Source organism: Poecile atricapillus, chromosome 2 (genome assembly GCF_030490865.1).
Source record: "Poecile atricapillus isolate bPoeAtr1 chromosome 2, bPoeAtr1.hap1, whole genome shotgun sequence".
Lineage (NCBI taxonomy): Eukaryota > Metazoa > Chordata > Aves > Passeriformes > Paridae > Poecile > Poecile atricapillus.
Genome location: NC_081250.1, coordinates 128,560,490 through 128,579,966, shown reverse-complemented (window position 1 = coordinate 128,579,966; position 19,477 = coordinate 128,560,490). Strand labels below are relative to the sequence as shown.

Sequence of the window (19,477 nt, the reverse complement as noted above, 5' to 3'; positions counted from 1 at the left end):
GGGGATGGAACAGTGAAAAACGGGCTCCTTGCACCCTGCATGGCGCCTCAAGTGTTTTTTTATTCCTTGTACCAAGACATCCTGAGGTGCTCCAAGCCATGCTCTAAAATTCCTCATGGAGCCTCTTCCACATGGAAGCCCCACGGCTAAGCTGGGAGGCTCTGTCCCACGTCTCATGGGCATGCTCTCCACAGCAAGGGATGCGCAGGAACTCCTGAGCGGGTCGTTCAGCGCTGCTCTCTCTGCTCGGGGCTCCCCGCTCGGCACCCACACATCCCTCCCACGTCGAGGGGTGTCAGTTCCCGAGGGCTCCGCCGCCGGGCTGGCCCCAGCCTCGGTGCGGCCGTCGGGAGACCCCGGCCCCCCCGCGCAGGGCGGGGAGGGCAGCGCCGGGGCCCGCGGAGAGGGAGGGCAGCGCCGGGGGGAGTGGCCCGGCCGGGACGGCCTCATAAATAGCCCTCGGCGGGGCGGCGGCGGGAGGAGCCGTCGGAGCCGCCGCTGCCGTTCCGCGCCGGCCGCGGCCAGAGCCGAGTCAGGACCGCGGACAGCGCCCCCCCCCGCGCCGCCCCGCGCCCACCATGACGGCGGAGACCCACCTGCAGGGCGTGGAGATCTCGGCCGCCCAGTTCTTCGAGATCTGGCACCACTACGACTCCGACGGTGATTCCTTTCCCTCCGGGGCGGCGGGGGCGCGGGGGGCGAGGGGGGCGAGCCCGCGGGAGGCTGGGGGGACAGCACCGCTGCCTGCCCGAAAGCGGCCCGGTGCCCGCCCGCCGCCCGCAGCCTCGGGCGCAGCCCCGGAGCCCTCAGGGGCTGGGGCCGGTGCCGGGCGAGGTGCGCGGGGAGCCGCTCGCCGGGAGGGCCCTGCCGGCGCTGGAGAACGGAGAGAGAGTTTGGAGGGAGCGGTGACGGCGAGCGTAACTCTTTCTGTTGTAGGCAATGGGTTCATGGACGGGAAGGAGCTACAAAACTTCATCCAGGAGCTGCAGCAGGCACGGAAGAAGGCAGGCTTGGTAGGTTAATGTTTCGCCCCACTTTTCCATCTTCTTCGGGAAAGAAGAGTTTTCTTGAGCCAACTCCAGTGCCCCGGTTCCTTCTGTTCTCTCTTGCCATCACACGGTTCATGCACCTGCCGCACCGGGCAAAGGGAAAGAGCTTGGTTAGAAAGGAGCGGGTTGCAAATCAGATTAATCGTCTGCTTTGGAAAGGTGAAACCAGGGTCCGCCTCACTGACGAGCGGCTCTAGCTCGTACCTTGCCAGGCTACAAGCTGATACTTCTGACAGTGCTTAAAAAGAAAAGTCAAGAAATGTGTGGATGCTTTTTGTCTTGGATTGGATGAGACCTTATACCATTGCAATTAATCTTATCTGATCCAGATATGAACTCATTAAAACTTGCTGGGAAAAGCGGGGGGAGAGGGAAAGAAAAAAAAAAAAAAAAAAAAAAAAAAAGATGAGAAAGAAAAAAAGAGGAAGAGAGAAACCCAACACTTCAGGTTCCTGGACTCTTAATTTCACAACTAATGGGCAGCACGGGCTGAAATGCGTTTCTGCCCCTTGGTGGTCACTAAATAGATCTGCAGATGACTCCTGAACACCGGGAATATGAGTACCAGATCCTGGCTGTTTAAATGGCTCACAGAGACAGCGAAGTTTTTGACAGTGTAGTCAAAACACTTCTGTGTATGAGTTATTGAAACATTAATTATTAATTTCCTCCAAACTATACCCATGCAGGAGGAAAAAGAAAAGGGAGGGAGAAAGAAAAAAAAATAAAGATTCCGTGAAAAAAATACAGCCACCTTTAGCATCAAAGCCCAATATATAACTTATCTAAATGAATCTATGCTAAAAGACTTTCGAAGAAACAGAAAAAAATATATATATATAACTGAAATGGATGATGTGTGCATGGAGGAAATAGATTAATACTTCATAATAAGAATGCCTCCAAACTGAGAAATAGCTTTTCAATAATTAACTTTGCTTTGAAAGTTCCTATATATTTTAGACTTAAATGCAGAAAAAAAAATAAATTATATAAATCTTGATTGTTTTTGTGGAAAAATTGTATCATAGAAATTGTATGAGTACAAACTTTGCACATATGAAAATCTGTCTCCCAGCAATGGCTCTAATGTTACTGTAGTCTAGGTAGTGGTTAATTCTTATTAGAAACATTAGTGTAGGGTCTCATTTTTCTAAGCGTAACTTCAAACTAAAATTAAAAAAAAAAATACAACAAAACTGAAGTTAAAAAACTCCAAACAGAAAATTGGGAAAGGAATGTGGGTTTTTTAGGAGGAAAAAAATCTATTTTTTTCACAGAAAAGATTAAACAACTTCAATACATTTTTAGTACTGCAACAGAACAAATCCAGCTTCTATGCTAAAGTGCAGGAAACTTAAGTTTGCTCAGTAGAAAGAAGATATTATAGCATCTTTATATTTAATATGAATGACATTATTAGTAGAAATGCTAGAAGCTCAAGGTAAAAAATATTTACAATTTTAAGGCCAGGATCTTTTCTCTCTTGAAGCATGTGTGCATCTCTTAAAAACAGAGCCTATTCAAAGCAACACAGAAACCCTTGCAGAATTATTCTTATCTGCTACAAATAGTATAATGTATGTGGGTTTTTTTAAATAACTCCTGCTGGTATCTGACACTGTATTCTAGAAATTTTTAAGTTCAGATGTTAAGATGTTAATTTTCAGATGTTTAAGTTTTTCTGTCCCATTTCTCTGACTCAAACCTAGCTTTGGAGTGCTCTGCTGAAAAGAGAAATCTACAGTAGCAAAACCAAATTCAGCACCCAGTCTGTGGGCTCTGGAGTACGGCTATATGTTATCTTAGGTTTCAGTTCTAACCTGATTCTTGCATTTGAAGGCTCATTTGCTAAACAAGCATCTCATTAGCTCATTTCTTGTCTCATGAGATACTAATTCAGTATCTTTGAATATCTATTCTTTTGCCAGAAGGGACACATTGAAAAACTAGTGTAGGTTATATGTCATTTCCTTGTCCTTCTTTTAACACCCCAAAGCTTCTTTGTCATCATTAACTTCTGCATTTCAGGTCACTCTTCTGCTCACTATTTTTGAAATATTCAATTATGCATTCTTCATAGCTGGATTTTACATCAGTCTTGCCATATGCATTAAAGAATCACATTGATGCTGTCATTGAATAGGATGGTTTAATATTGCCCAATATTCTTCCCAACTACAGAACTGTTCTAATTATGTTCTGATGCTAATCCTTGTATTAATCCACTCAGTAAGCCTGTACTTTCACAGCTGCTTTTTCTCAGAGAGGTGGCATGCAGATTGATTCAGGCTGGCCCCCCTGAAAGGGGGGAAATGTCTACTCAGAAGTTTTAGTCCTTGGCCTTTGCCTTTTTGCTTCATGCATTATGGTAGATACTGAATTGATCTGGTATAATAACTTCAGACATGTTAAAAGAACTATTTTTTAAAGATAAAAGCTACGAAAGTGTACAAACATAGCTTCCACTTACTGTGACCCTCATTTATACAATACATTCTCTGTTTGGGTATGCCAATTGCCAAAAGAAACACTAGGGTGTAAGAAACCAATGCAGAGGTTGATAAAATGTCAACAGGGGCATCTTGTCTGAGCTATTCCACACCCGTTACTCACTTTCCCTGCCTATATAGATAATGGCAGTATTTCTCCACAGAAGAATGGGATTTATGAGTACAATTATGTGAGTGTTTCTGTAGTGTCAACTATCCTTACATTTTCAAATATCCAGAAAAGCTAATTTTTTCCACTTTTTGGGAAAGTATCTTTTCTGAGGTGCCCAACTGAGACATGAAGGGCTAGTTTCTTCAAGCTGCATCTGTATCAGCTTTAAGACTAGACTTGGTTAAATTTAGGCAAGTTTTTTTGGCCAAAAATATTTATTTGAATAATATAACTCAAAAAACTCTTCAAGCAGCTCATGAGCAGGTGAAGTGAACACCAAAAAACTCACCATAATTTCTGAATAATGAACTAGAGGATAAGTTTCCTGTTTTGTTTAACCTGTAATCAACTGTGCCTCTTTCAATGGCTGGACACTGTCTGGCACTGCAGAGCTGCTATTAGAAAGATTAGTAAAATATTTAACCAGGACTAATTAAAATCCAAGTGTCTAATTCTTCATTCTATCTGCTAAGCAAACTTGTCCCCACTTTGGGATCATTAGATGAAAGGTGACTTTGAAGTCCATTATATTAATAACCACATCTCTAATTAAAGCCACGGCAAATTACTAACCTGCTGTGGATGACTTTGACAGAAATAGGATACTAGGGCGTGACTGTATCAGCTACAAGGAACTGACATTTTAGTTAGCTTTGGCAGGTGAAATTTGGGACAAGCTTCAACGGACTTTGTACAGCTGAGAGTCCCTGTGTCTCCAGTGAGAAAATCACTTAGGTGCTATATAATCAGATCTATTAGATCTGATTAGAACACCTAAACCTTTAATTTCCAAAGTCTGACATAACTTCATCTATAACTGTAGAATTGTCCATTGTTTCAATGTAACTGTAACCATATTTTTGCTGAATGGTTTCACTAGCTTCCACCTCTAAGAAATAAAATTAAATTTTAATCAGTATTGAAGTTTGATGGTATCTCCTATCAAAGAAAGGTAGGTCAAGTTGAAGTGTGAAATCAAATATTTAGATATTTACCCCAAGGCTGGCACTTTTTGCCGTAGCCTAGAATGAGAACTGTCTTTAGAGAACAGATGTATAACAGGGACCATAATTTATATGGACAACTATGATGGCTTTATTCTTCCAGATTTAAGGTACTGCTTAAAATTTTCTCCCACCCAAATCTCCCTTTCTACAGTGACATTTTGACTCTGTTTCCATGATAACCAAACACTAAACAATGAAAACTATGATATTGTGATGAGATCTTTTAAGACTAAAATAGCATCCATTGTTCAGGAAAAATCCACTCAAAGACATGGAAACACTATTTTGGTGTTCAGATGTATTATACTGAATTTTTTTCTTTGTTTTGAAAGATTCTGCACTGCCTTCAAGTTACTAATTTAAAAATGAAAAGTGAGAAAATGGAGTAATAATTACTTATTAACTTCAATGTCACCATCTTAAACAAAGGAACTGTTAGACACATCTTCCAACACATCTGTCTTAATATCATTCACACTGGCTACAGTTCCCTAGGAAGTAAAATTTATCAGAATGATGTTATTTATGACAAAAAAAACCCCACCTTAATTTCATTTAAACTTGGTGAGTGTAGCTGCAGTGTGTGAGTACTTCATTAAATGTGGTATATTATTTGGCAAATAATAGATTATTCAAGTATGTTTACATATGTTTCTTGCATTTTAAAGTAATGATTCTATCATTGTAACTTTGTAGGATTTAACACCTGAAATGAAAGCTTTTGTGGACCAATACGGGAAGTCTACTGATGGAAAAATAGGTATAGTTGAGGTAAGACAGTTATTTTGTAACTTTACTTGATGAAAATACGTTTAGCACAGAACAATGTGAGCAAAATATGCCAATACTGTGGATTTTTAGATACACAGAATATTTCTTCCTCGCCTTCAAGATCTCTTTTCACTAACAAATCTTTTTCATTAACAAGTAATGTATTCCTTACCACATTTTAGACATTTCACCGCAAGTAATTTCTCTATTCAACTTTATCCAATACAAATAAGCATCAACAGCAATTTAAGTTTTCTACAAAGCAGATAAAAGTTCTAGTTTAAAGATTTAAATTATAAAGGTAATGTGATGAAAAGTAATGTCACGTAGTGCTACCTGTGATTTTGAACTCATGCTCTATCACCATTCCTAGCGGTGATGATAACATCCGAGTGAACTTCATTGGGCTATCATTATATATAGTCTATTGTAAAAAAACCTCATATATGGTAAGTCAGCATGTCAATCATGACTAAGAAAGAATTTCTTGGGATTTCCTCTCTTGAACTTTAACAGAACTGCAGGCAGAAAATTCTCACGTTCCTTACTCCCATTTTCTGAAGAGGCTGAAGATAAGCAGTTTCTCCTCATACAGCTGCTCAGCAATTGTATAACTTAGACAACTTGCTAAGAAGGGGAGAACCATTGTGTTCTCTCTGAATTTCACTCTTCAGCACTGCAAGTCAAAAAGGAGAGTTTGTGGGGTTATAGGGTTACAGTTTGAGAAGTCACTTCTCTGAGCTTAAATCAATGACTCATTTATGTCACTCTGAGTGCAGTGAGACTGCGGTTTTATTATTAAATGATATTATATTTTTTTCTGGATAATAAGAAATCTGACCTAGAGAGCTAATTAAGAAACAGCTGGAAACAAGCCAGCCCTGCAAAATTTCTACAGTGACCAGCTTTGGGTCAGTGTCTAATTTTAAAACAGAGGATTGAATAGAATCTGTAGAAGTCAATGGAAAGTATCACTGCTGATACAATAGATCATTTCAAGATACCTTTTCTCTTCTGTCATATGTCTGAATTTTATATACTTGTTTAAAGGCATATGTAATTATGACTAAACTGCCACAGAAATATAAACAATTTGTCTCACTTGCAGCCACAATTAATTTTTAAAAGTGCGTCTTTTAACACTACTTAGCATTGATCAAATAGCTTTGCATCTAGAAAGAAGTAGTGTTTATTTGTTATAACAATTTTTTTTTGTTTTGGACTAAAAAATGCTAGTTTATTTGTTATTGAAGAATTTTATTTAAATTTGTTTTTTGAATATCTGTATAGCAAAGCACTGATGCAAGAAGAATGTGTGAACAGTGCCTTAAAAAGGTTGTGCTTCTTCACTTAGGAAAGATAATTGGAAATTTTACCTTTCAAGTTCTATTTCTGATTCTGATATTGACTTAATGAGGGAAGATGAGCAAATCATCATGAGGGAATGAGGGAAGATATGGCTCACCACCCCCAGTGAAGTGCCAAGCATGCTCAGCATCCACGGAAGTAACTGAATAGAGATAGTATGGAGTTCAGTGACTGAAGGGACTTTCTCCCTTAATATAGCAGTTTCCAAACCCAATAGCTATATTTTGTTTCCCTTACATCAGCATGAAGCTTGATTTGGAAACTGCTGATGGGACTCATGAAATGTGTGGTACGTGCAGAGCAGTATGATATTGAAGTTGGTATTTGGACTTGATTCTCCTTCCTTATATGAAAAAAAAAATTAAAATCCAATAATTCCAGATTGTTCCCATTTACATAGTTCATCAAATAGTTTTTCTGAAAATTGTCTGAACGCAGTTTAAGAAAAGTTATGTAAAGCCATTCAGACTCTCAGCCCTCAAAATGAGCACCCAGCATTTGACGTAGAATGTGCCAGCCAATAATGAGTTTTCAGGAAAGGTCTGTTGGCTGAGATAAAGAAGAGTCCTGGGTGGCTTCACAGAGGAAGAAGTGGATTTTCAGCTCAGATTAAGTGTTGAGTCTGTCTTTGCAAGCGCACTGCAGTTAGTTCGCTGGCTATTATCCAGTGTCCTCCAGCTAAAGGCAGAGCCTGACCTGCCCACTTTCTTGCCATTGTGTAAGAGACCTTTAATTCACCTTTTGTACTCATTGAGACCAATGATTTTACTAAAATGTGGATGTGAAACCCAAGGTTTCAAAATTCAAAACTGCAGCAATTTCACATTCAAATTATTTGAAGATTACTGCTGCTATAAAATTGACTACTTATTAGCCTAAAATATTCTTTGTACTCCCATGCTCTATTATGGGATTTTAAAAAGCAAATTCACTCTATCAGGTGAAAGGAATTTTAAATAGCATTAAATATCAATGGAATTTACTTAGAGAACAATGTGTGGAATATAGATCTGATATTGTTTTAGCTAGAGAGAGTATTTTTTTCTGCTAGGTAGCCTATGAAGATACACTTCAGCCTGCAGCTGCCCAGAGAGGAGTCAAACCAGTCTCAGGCTTTGTAGTTGTCCTCTATTATTTGCAAGCCAGAGATAACTAACCTTCTCCATGAAAGCACCAAAACTCAAGGCTCACTAAACTACTATTGCTGCCATACACAGACCTGCAGTGCTCTGCACTCTCACTCAAACGTGCTCACAAATTCCCCCTATGCAGATCCCCACAAAGAAGTCATCACTTAAAATAGCACCAGGTCTCCATCTTTCTTCTTGGTAGTGGTATAAAACTGGGACTGGGAAGTTGAACCAGTTTCCACACAATCTATTCATGCCTTTAATAATGCGGAGTTTTCCACAAAAAGCAATTTAATGCTTTCCCCTGGGACTTACGAAGGGTGAGAGGTATAGCTTAAAATAAGGTAATTTTCTTCCAGAGGTAATATATTCTGTGCCTCAAATACAGTTTTATACTACTAATAAGCTGTTAATGATCCTTTGGACAGTTACTATTTTACAGTGCCCTTGCAAGATTCACAGGAGTTAGCTATGTCATTGTACATCTTATTTATATTTTCCACACAAGCAAATCCTTTCCCATTGTTATAATCAGTCACTTCTCCCAAACTATCTTTTTTATTCTAAATCGTTCTTCCATTCAGCATTTGCTGTTAAATAGGAGTGTACTCCAAAAATCAAAGCTTTTCTCTCATGAGTGAAATAAAGACATTTTCTTCATAAATCAGGACTAAGTTACACACATTTAGCTATTGCGTGCACATAAATATATACTTACCCATACGTGTATATGCTATTTATAATGGAGTAGGTTTTGAAAGCTGCTGGCAAAAACGCATTTCTTAGGTTGATTTTGATTTCATGTTCAGCCTCGCAAAAGCACTCAGAAGGCTCTGATGGGCCTGACAGCCTGTCATCAGCTGCACCGTTTCTGTAAGAAGGGTGCTGTGATGTGTCTTTTCAGCTGTACCAACCCTAAAAGAATTTAACTGATTCCTTGCATATATGATTTTAGAGAAACAAGAACTATGTCTCCACAACTTTGTTGTGTCTGCGGGGTTAGAGCTGAAGTCACTTATGGCTCTGCTGGTTCCCAATAAAAAAGCCTCAGCAATTAGGCAATATCACTGAAATAAGCAGAACAAAAGATTCGAGGGTGTGAAAGAAAGGCAGAAAAACAAAAATTTGAATTGAAATTTTAAGATGGGACTCCAGAAAGTCTGCAGATGTCATTTTACATAAAATAATGCAGCTAAGAAATATGTCGTTCTCCATTTTCTCCATAGTAATCACAGCTGGTCTATTCTTCAAGTAAAAAGTTGGTTTTTTTTAATCAAAACATATTTCATACATTTTGAGGACAGAAAAAAAAAAATGAGCTTTTGTTAAAAACAAATCATGATTTTACATTAAATTATACAGCATACTTTCCATCTTCTACATTTGTCACTTGCCAAAATTGAGTTATAGTAAATGAACATTTTCAATAATCAGTACAATAATGTCTGATTTTAAAAAAGCTTTTTGTAGTGAAAAGGCATTGGAAGAACCATCCCTGGTTTTGCAGGGCTAAAAGCCCTCTTGATTTCTTTCTGGTATTTATAGCTCTTTTTGAACACATCTCTCTGACTGACAAATGAGAACTGCCATCCCTTACCCTCCCTATTTTATTTTTTTTTTCTCCTGGCTTTTCCTTATATTTAACCATTTATATTACACACATGTTCTTCATGTCAGTGTTCCTTTCTTTCTTGGTTTTCCTTGGTATCTGAGTAGTCTATATTTCTTAGTTTCCTAATTCATGGTCCCTCACTCTTATCCTCTCTGAGTCCTTGTGTTATGTTTTCCCTCCATGCTGATTCAATAGATTTTAATACAGATCCTAATTCTGCATGGGTGAATTATTTTCCCCTTTCCCCAGATACCCTTTTGGTAACATGCTACCTTGCTCCCTTCTCTCAGACCTCAAGTTCTGTTTGACCTTGGTGACCATGACAGAGCAGCAAGCCAGAAGCCTCTCAGAGGCATCTTCCAAATACTTCAGCTAGTGGGATGAAGCTTCCAAGTGGGCCACAATATGGCACCAGCACCATGAGCACAAAGAATTTCATATGCTTTTTAAAATCTTCATGCTCTATTACAGGCTCAGCTAGATGAATGAAGAGCCAAAATTTAATCTTTCTTAAATTGTGTTACAGCTTGCTCAGGTATTGCCAACGGAAGAGAATTTCCTGTTGTTCTTCAGATGCCAGCAGCTAAAGTCAAGTGAAGATTTCATGCAGGTATAGTATGAAAAGTTGCCTGTTGTAAAACCATCGAAGACCTGTTTGCCATAAACACATCATTAAAGCATTCACATTCTGATTGCAGACATGGAGGAAATATGACAGCGACCACAGTGGCTTCATTGATTCTGAGGAACTTAAGGTAAACCAATATCTATGAGCATGCACAACATGAGAACAGGTGTTGGATTACAACCTATGCTGCTATCTCTTTCTTCAGATACCCACCTGTGAATGTTTTTGCATTTCAAACATGACAAAAAATGCAATACAATTAGCTGATTATTTAAAGTGAAACTCTAATCTGATGAATGTTTTTTTAAGCCATGTTTTAATTCAGATCAGTGTTGGTATCAAATGACTTAAGCTACCAGGTTGCTTAGAAGTAAGAAAAATTAAGAAAGCAAAATTAGTCTCTTGACAACTATGTTGGTTATTTTTTCGCCTCTTAGGGAAAAGAGCAACTTTGTTGTGTTTTTTCTTAATCACTATGCTGCTGGACAGTTGATGCTGTCTCAAGTACCACATAACCCTACAATTTCCTAACTGTAATACTGTTAGACTAACACAAATGGAATTGTGCTGCTTCTGCTTGGTTAACCTAGTAGGATTTTGTTATCAGTTTTAATAAGCACAAATAAGAGCAGAATCAAGGTTATCCCATTAGCTATCTCAGCCTTGATCTCAGAGTTAAGAAATCTTGAAACAAGAGTGATTGTATTTCCCTAGTCATACAACCAACATCAATTTGTTGATGCTGAGTTAGTGTCATGGAATCACAGGGTGGTTGTTAGGAACCTCTGGAGGCCATCTGGTCCAACCCCTCTGCTCGACCACCCAGAGGCAGTTGCCCAGGACCTTGTTCAGATGGCCTTTGCATGTGTCCAAGAATGAAGACTCTACATTCTCCATGGGCAACCTGTGCCATCCTTGCAGTGAAAATGTGTTTCCTGATGCTCAGAGGGAACATTTTTGTTTCACTTTGTGACCATTGCCTCTGATCCTGTCAGTAGCCTAGTTCCATCCTCTTTGCACCCTCCCTTGAAGTTTTTATATACTTTGATGATGTTCTTCTGAAGCTCCTCCAAGCTTAAGCATCCTAATTCTCTCTGCCTTTCTTCATAGCACAGATGATCACATACAACAGTTTTCTGAGTAGAAAGGTGCCATCTTCCACAGCTCAACTGCATTCGATTCATTATTGTAGCTTTACCTTCAAAGGAATCAAAGTATTTCATAGCAAGAGAAAGATCTAGCAGTGTTTATCCATCTAATTTGGACTATTTTTTCCATATGTGGTATAAAGAAGAGGGATGTAAGTTTTAAATAAAGCACCAGGAGATCAAACTGCTCAAAGTCTTTACTGTTCTGCTCAGAAAAGGAACTCATGACAGAAAATCTTTTTTCCCTTTCTCTTTTGAGTCTGATATCTGTGTGACATTTCCCAAGGATCTAAGCTTAGGGTAACCCTCAGGCAGACAAGTCCATTCTTCTGCTGACTGATTGCACGAGGTCGGTGTATTTAAACTTGGTAGGATCAGGAAAAGGTAGCACTTGAGAACTCTCCAGCTGTTAGATGATGGCTGCTGACTGCTGTATTTTAAAATAGATTTTAAAAGGCAGGGCTGATTGAGGGCCAGCTGAAGAAAGAAGATGTTTTAACTGAATATCTAATGGTTCATCTTGCTTGTGCTGTGAGGTTTCTTTTGCCTCAGAGAAATAGGCTATTTAAACACTGAAAATAAGACATAAATGTCCAGTTTTATTTTTAGATCAGTATTTCTTGGCAAGCCCAAACATTTTAAAGTATTTGCTATGGGAGGAGTACACCCACTTACAACTTTGTAAGTGAAATTTAAGCTGGAAATCAGGAAAACTTTCTAACAATAGTAGTGGCAATAAAGTATGTTGTCTAAGGGGGAGGGAGACTTCATCACTGCCTGTGTTTAGGAAAGGTTTGTCAATAGCTCAGATCAGAGAGTAATTCAAGAAGTTTAGATAGAATCCTTTCCTGAGACGTGGACTGAATAACGTTTTAATTTCCCTTCTATTTTCCATTGAAGCACACAAGATTCAACATGTTTCTGTGACATTCATTCACAATATTTCAGTTCTGTTCTTCATTATACAGGCTACCAGGAAGGGCCTCCAGCATGGAGGGGGCCAGGCTAAAAGAACTATACTGGGTGTTAGACATAAGACTATTGATATGGTTGCATTCAGGTCCAGGAATACAAATATATTTTCTTATAAGCTCTCCCATTTCCTCTCTTGAAATGTGGCCAAAAATTGCACAAAAATAATGACATTCCAACTGAGGACAGGATTTAGGTGCTTCATTATATCTTGTAATGCCCTTTACATTTTGGTATCTTTCTTTTTTTGATGTCACAGATCTAGTACAAAAATTTAAAACACTGAATGCGTGGAAGCCATCTTATTTTTTAAAGTAAAAATGGCTGGTATTTTAGTCATGTGACATCAAATTCTCATTCAAAAATGCAATGAAATTCGCTGCACACATTTAAAACACAAGGTAGGAAGATGCAATATTCACTAGCATCAGGTACTGCCACACGCAAGGACAAAACTTGATTAATCATTGATCCTTTCTGTAAAATTGTTCCGATGTTGAAAGAAGTGATTAGGCATACAAGTTTTCAAGGAGACTCAAGGTTAATTAGTTTAGGTTACTGATAGAGCTGATTAAGTAGCAGTATACTTGAAAGCCAAACTTTTTTTCCAAATTCACAACACTACAAATGGCATACAATGAAGTTTTATTAGTTACTTTTTCCAAATAAAATGCAATATACTTGAACTTATCAAAAGAAACATATTCTTAGCTGTTAATAACTATTTTTTTCCTACTTATTTGGAACTCCAGTAGTAAATACTATAGTGGAAGTAAAATAGTATTTCCCATTACTTTAATCTGAAGCTAGCAAGTTAAACATTTTATTCTGTTGATAAAAATTCACCTATTACTCTATTTATTTTAACAGAGCTTCTTGAAAGATTTACTACAGAAAGCAAATAAGCAGATTGAAGACTCAAAGCTAACAGAATACACAGAAATAATGGTAAGTTTATTTACAGGCATAATGGGCTAATCCAAACTCTGTTTATCTTTAGCCACTGGAAAGCTCCAAGTGACTTGGAGACCCACCAGGTCCCAATCAGTCTATGGCATTGCAAGAGAGAGACGACTGTGGCACCTAGCCCTGCAACTATTTCTGCAGCTACAGAGCCTTGATGGGCAGTTTTCAGTACTGCTTAAAAAGAAAAGTCCAGGAATTTTTAACCTTCTTGGTATTTATATAATGTCATGCCATGCCATAGTATTTACCCTGTTTTCCTTCCTTGTGCCTCTAGTTGTAAAACCACAGGTTTAACATTTCATAGGAACAAAACTGTTCTTTCCATAATTATATTTTTATGTTTAGATCAAATTAATTTGGTGTTACTTTCTATGTTTTGCCTTCTTACAATGCTGTGATGTCTGTCTCTTGTCTTCAAAGCCATCACTGCATGGTGGTCTCCTTAGATTTACAAACATCTCACACTTCCCTCTTTCCCTTGCTTCAAGAAAGAAAAATTGATATTTTAGATAAACACTATAGCAAAACTGTTGCTTCCCTGCCTTAAATCAGCCCATTCTTGATACAATCCGTCCATCTCATTGCTATGGTACTCCATGGTAAGGACCAGTACTGGCTTCTGCATGGGCTTCTCAAGGAAAAAAAAAGACAGAATTCTGGTCTTCAGGAAATGTGTAACTCTACATTTATAAGTATATATATAAATAACTATAACTATATAGTTATAACTCTACATTGGTTTTACCAGCTTGTTTTCATCCTAAAATACTTTTAACAATCAAAAATATGCTAGGTAGATGTACTAGCCCTCAAACTGGCTTAAGACTGACTGAAAAAAACTTGTGTTTCTCCTGGAAAAATTTGCTGGTTCGTTGTACCAGTATAAACCATTTACATAGAATTGCCACTGCATTCACTGCTGAAGACAACATTTTCATTCAGGGAGCTTTTTGACCTCCATCCTAAAGTGTTCTGTAAGTTCTGACCTCTGCAAAGACACACATTGACAAAGAATTTAGTTATAAGAGAAGAAAAATAAGCCCAGCTCTCCAATCATATCCTCAGAAAACAGAATGATAATAGAAACTGCACAGTCCTGAGCAGCTGCTGGCAGCCAGAGCCAGTCACTAATAACTCATCAAAAAATAAAATAAGTTCACAGCTTCACAGCTGCCACTGCTTACTTCCCCCAAATGCAAATCTGTTTTCCTGGGAAATGCAAGAAAGGCAGATGCTTTTATACAAAGGGAGGAAGTGTTAAAAGGAACCACGGTGTTATATATAATATATATATATACAAATAAACATTTGTAGAATTTGCCACTTTTTTTTTTTCTGGTATCCTTTGTCATCTATTATGTATTAACAAAGTGACATTAGGTCTTTTTCATTGCATTACATTAGTCTCCTCTTTAAAAGAATATATGTTTATGTATATATGTCAGTACAGGTGTTGCTTTTCCTCTTAACTATAAATTACATCTAAAATTACTGTGGTTACAGTAATGGAATGGAGTGTGGGTGATGGTGCTTTCAATATAATGTTTTGTAGTCTGCTGCTTTTGTGACTCTTTTATATAGCAAGTGCAATATAATGTTTGAAAATAGAAAAATGGAACTACACAGGTATAAATACTGGAAGAGAAAGTCCTATGCAGGAGCAATATCTTCATCTACTTCTAATAGCTATTATAAGCTGTTTCTGCCTCTCAGGTAGCAGGAGCTCATCCTTTCATAGACTCAAAGGAAGACACTTTAATATTAAAGATATGAAAAATTATTAGAAATAGTAATCACTTATTTTGTGAAATTATATTAACATAGTTATTACTGTAATTTAATTATGCTTTGAGAGATTTATTTTCCCATTTTCATACCATCAAGAAAATATGATCATTTGCAACATCTGTTAACTTTTTCTTTAAAATATATTACAGTAACAAAATATTGTCCTTACTTAAATACTTAAACCTATTCAATTGAATGAAATGTCTATTGTTTTCTGTCTAGGGAATTGAATGCCTTAGATTCTACTGCACATAACCAGTTTTTTGTCTTTATGAATAAAGAATAATGATTCTATTACCCAATTGTGACATGAAGTCGAAAGTAAAATGTTATCACAACAACACTTCTGTCATTTATAAATAATTACATGCACATTTTTCATACAGGACATTCATTAATCAGTGTAGGCAGATTAAGACCTAACTTACCACAGGTTAATCAGAATTACTTCTCTGGTTTCTTATCAAGATTTTCAGTAGAATTAATTACTATAAATTTCTTAGTCAGTACTTAAAATAAATGTATTACCCAGCAAATGTAACCTGGGGACATCATTTCAGGACAAAGTCAATTGGATTTAAGTTCTCCAAATAAGTGTTTTCTTCATTAGATTGATTAATGTTGATTAGCAATGTAAATTTATATATTCTTTCAGCTCAGGATGTTTGATGCAAACAATGATGGAAAGCTGGAGCTTACTGAACTGGCCAGGTATGTCTTCTGTTTCTTTTCACAACAAATATCATATACCAAGTGCTTTAATTGGAACGGTTAAATATTTTGACCTTTGTTTTTTTCTCTCCAAAGACTACTCCCTGTACAGGAAAATTTTCTTATTAAATTTCAGGTATGAATATTCATATTTTTCAGGTAACCTGTTTCCATCACACATAACTGGTGTCATTAATGGGTTTGTTTTCCTTTTGGCATTTAGGGTGTCAAAATGTGTGCAAAAGAATTCAATAATGCCTTTGAGATGTATGATCAAGTAAGTCTTAAAAAAATGTTTTTATTAATGGCGTAGCTTATTGGCACTTATTTTCTGAATTTGTGGAAAACTAGCCATAATCTCTGGAATTAAAAATAAACGTTTAAACTTATCTTTAATGGTATTTTTCAGGATGGCAACGGCTATATAGATGAAAATGAACTTGATGCCCTACTGAAGGATCTCTGTGAAAAGAACAAAAAGGTAATCCTAGAGGGCTTCTTTCCCCTTAGAGATTAGATTTAATTTGGATTTTAAGGACACTTTAATCCACCCTAATAAGATAAATATAGAGCATCTAAGTCATAATTCCTGAAGTCAAAGTGCAACTAAAAATTGTGGTGGAAATAATAGCAGTATAAATCCTGAACCAGGAGAGTTGTGATTACACAGTTAGACTATCAAGAGCTTGCTTGTTTCTGTTGTTAGCTAGAAGCAAGCTAACATGTGGCTATCATAGGGATAACATAAAAATATATAAAAACATTTTAGTGTGTTACTGTTGGACAAGCTGAGAACATCTGGGATTTTTTTCTCATTTCCTGCCATTGGAAGTAAACTTGTTCATGCTGATAACTAAACAGGAATATAAAGCATTATCTGTTCTTTAAATAGGAATTAGACATTACCAACCTTGCAACATACAAGAAAAGCATCATGGCCTTGTCTGATGGAGGAAAGCTTTACCGAGCAGAATTGGCTCTTATTCTCTGTGCTGAGGAAAACTAGAGCTCTTCTATCATGTCCACTTAACTAGTGATGTACTCTACGATAACAGTGCACTATAAGGGAGTAGGCTGTATTTTTAAACTGCATATAGAAAATTAGCCAGGATGTGTGGCACATTCCTTTCAGTTTGTTTCTATACTGTTTGTAATGTACAGTTTTTGTAACAATAAGATTGATAAAGAGAATGTCAGTGTTTGGGCCAGTCTGTATATTCAAAAAGAAACTAAATATGTCAGGGTTGGTTTTGGTTGGGTTTTTTGCTTTCATAAACACAGCTGGATAAAAATTAAACCTGCTGACATTGCTGTGGTCATCATATCCTTTGACACTTGCAACATTTCTTGTTAAACTACATAATGAAAAGATCTATACATTTCTTTCCCATAACAAATAAATGTGGGGTTTTTAAATATAAAACATGAATTCAGATTAAATATGATCTAGATATGAAATAGGAAAGAGACATTGGCATGTCTGATTTCAAAAATTTTATAAGGCACTAAGAAATACTTTCAGTTGTCAAACCACCCACTTACAGGTCTGTACTCTCTGCAGTCTTACAATTACTCTTCTCATTATGAATTCATAGCATATAGACAAAGCATTTATCTGGAATAGATCTCCATGCAGTAGTTGATAAAAATATAGTGTTCTCAATCTAGCTGTTTTACTGAATTTAAACATAGGCACTTCAGAAATAAATGCCTTTAATCTGTCTTGAAATCCTGGCTAAATGACAGGTAGTATAGTTAATACACAGATTAACATATGATATTATAAGTGTACCTTTCATGACTATTGCTGTGTCAGAGAATATGACAATCCATTTTCTAAACTATTTTCACATTTTGCAGGTTATAATTATTCTAGTAAATTGCTGTTTTTACATCATATTCTGTGTAATCTATAATTAAATTTAATATCCTAAGATTACTGGTGTCTAGTTTGTGTATCTCCTGGATTCTTGTACCTGTACCATGTAAAGGACAAACTGACTATTTTAAAAAAATGTGCCTCCTTGGATCTTACACTGAATTACTAGTCTGTCTCACTAGCATTAAAATTTGACATTAAATGAAGAAAAAATAGTACAGGTTTTATAACAATTTAGTAATTTAATTTACATGGTGGGCTCTGCTTTTTATTATACTAGAGATGTATTTTTTAAATGGGAACTATACTATGAAGCAGCCCTATCTTCTTGCATCCTTGGGTTTTTTTGGCCTGGCTCCCTTTTTACTTTACACCAATTTTATGCCAGACAACTTCATGAATGTCCAGGCCACTGTTTCCAGTAAGTACTGGAGAAGGAAGGAAATTGGGCTGTGTCTTACAGCAAATAAACCTATGCTGCCTGCATGTACAACTATATTGGAAGAAATTCCAGGTTGTCAGATTAGCTACATACAACTTCCCAGATGCATTTGTGTGTTTTATTTAACAAATGGAAGCAAATGCATTTTATTTGAAATGTGTCTCAAACAATGAGGCTCAGTCCTTCAAGATTACAGTCAATGAATTCCTACTGAAATGTATCCTTGAATTCCTCAGGTGAACTCAAGCAAATAAATACCATTTCAGGAATGGCCTAATGGCCTTGGGCTCTCTCCAGGCTGAGCCTCGGAAAGTTAAGGGGTAGGTGATGCTGGATGAGGTCTTGCTGGGAAAAAAAACCACACAAAACTAAAATAAGGTTAAGCCAGTTCATTCTCACTGTTTTACTCCCACTCCATGCACAGTGATTTAACGTCTTACCTGCTTGTCTCCTCTTTTCTCTATGCAATGTGAAATACAATTGTGTACATTAAGTGAAGGAACAGTGAATCTGCCTATCAGTACAATAAACGATTGATATTGTTCATATTGTGCACTTGAAACCCTGGATTTTGCCTTATTTTAACATTTTAAAAGTGTAAAGAAAAAAACCCCAAACCATGTGTGTAAAAATATGTTTGCTATATGATTACAGTGAGAGATAAAGCTTTTATAGTGTTTTGACAAAGTTACCACAGAAAGTGAAATCTGTCTTCCTGAACATAAATAAAGGTAACTGTCACACGTCTGTTCTGAAGCCACCCTTGTGCTACTGCTGCTGCCCACCAGCTGGCTCTCCTGCAGGGCACAACACTGAAAGTAGGTCTCAGTTACTCACTGGCAGGATGTTTCCTGCAGTTATTTCTCTTAAATGAAACTTGGATTCAAAGACAGCAGTTTAAAACCCCAGTTGTAGCAAAGGTGCCTACTCTCAACGCAAAGCAAATTATGACAAGAATGGCTAAGTCAAAACTGCTGTAAAACCTCCAGGTTTTACACTCTAAATCACTCCTGGGCAGACTGATTTTTAAATGTCAGGGTTGAGGCAGAGGAAGGCATAATAATAAGAGAGGTGATGATAGGGAAGATTTCTTCTTTCTTCTGGTAGACATCTGGTGACCAAAGAAAAGTAAAATCATAGCATGCACAAAGATTAATTCTGTGATATGGTGAAGGTATGCCATATTCCAGTTAAACACAGAAAATGAGACAGAGCTACTTGGGATCCCCTTTACTGAAGCTTTAACCATTTTGCTGCCTATAAATACACAATTTATTAAAATAAACATGCAAAGAAGCACTCAAGCTAACAAGTACCAAAATCCACGCTCCTACAAATTATA

At 37.3% G+C, this 19,477-nt stretch overlaps 1 protein-coding gene across 1 annotated transcript; it reads left to right on the top strand.

Annotated features, from left to right (window-relative positions):
• Positions 1-465: 465 nt before the first annotated feature.
• Positions 466-18,697, top strand: CALB1 (calbindin 1). Its single transcript, XM_058832130.1, has 11 exons — positions 466-660; positions 937-1,013; positions 5,417-5,491; positions 10,128-10,211; positions 10,300-10,356; positions 13,220-13,297; positions 15,759-15,814; positions 15,911-15,950; positions 16,038-16,091; positions 16,224-16,295; positions 16,707-18,697. The coding sequence occupies exons 1-11, from the start codon at positions 579-581 to the stop codon at positions 16,818-16,820; spliced, it is 789 nt and encodes a 262-aa protein (XP_058688113.1). The 5' UTR covers positions 466-578; the 3' UTR covers positions 16,821-18,697.
• Positions 18,698-19,477: the final 780 nt, after the last annotated feature.

Bases quoted from the DNA above. Each gene is read 5' to 3' on its own strand.
- CALB1 (XM_058832130.1), top strand. From the start codon at position 579: ATGACGGCGGAGACCCACCTGCAGGGCGTGGAGATCTCGGCCGCCCAG. The intron at 661-936 runs GTGATTCCTTTC...TTTCTGTTGTAG, and splicing joins GCACCACTACGACTCCGACG to GCAATGGGTTCATGGACGGG. The intron at 16,296-16,706 runs GTAATCCTAGAG...TTCTTTAAATAG, and splicing joins TCTGTGAAAAGAACAAAAAG to GAATTAGACATTACCAACCT.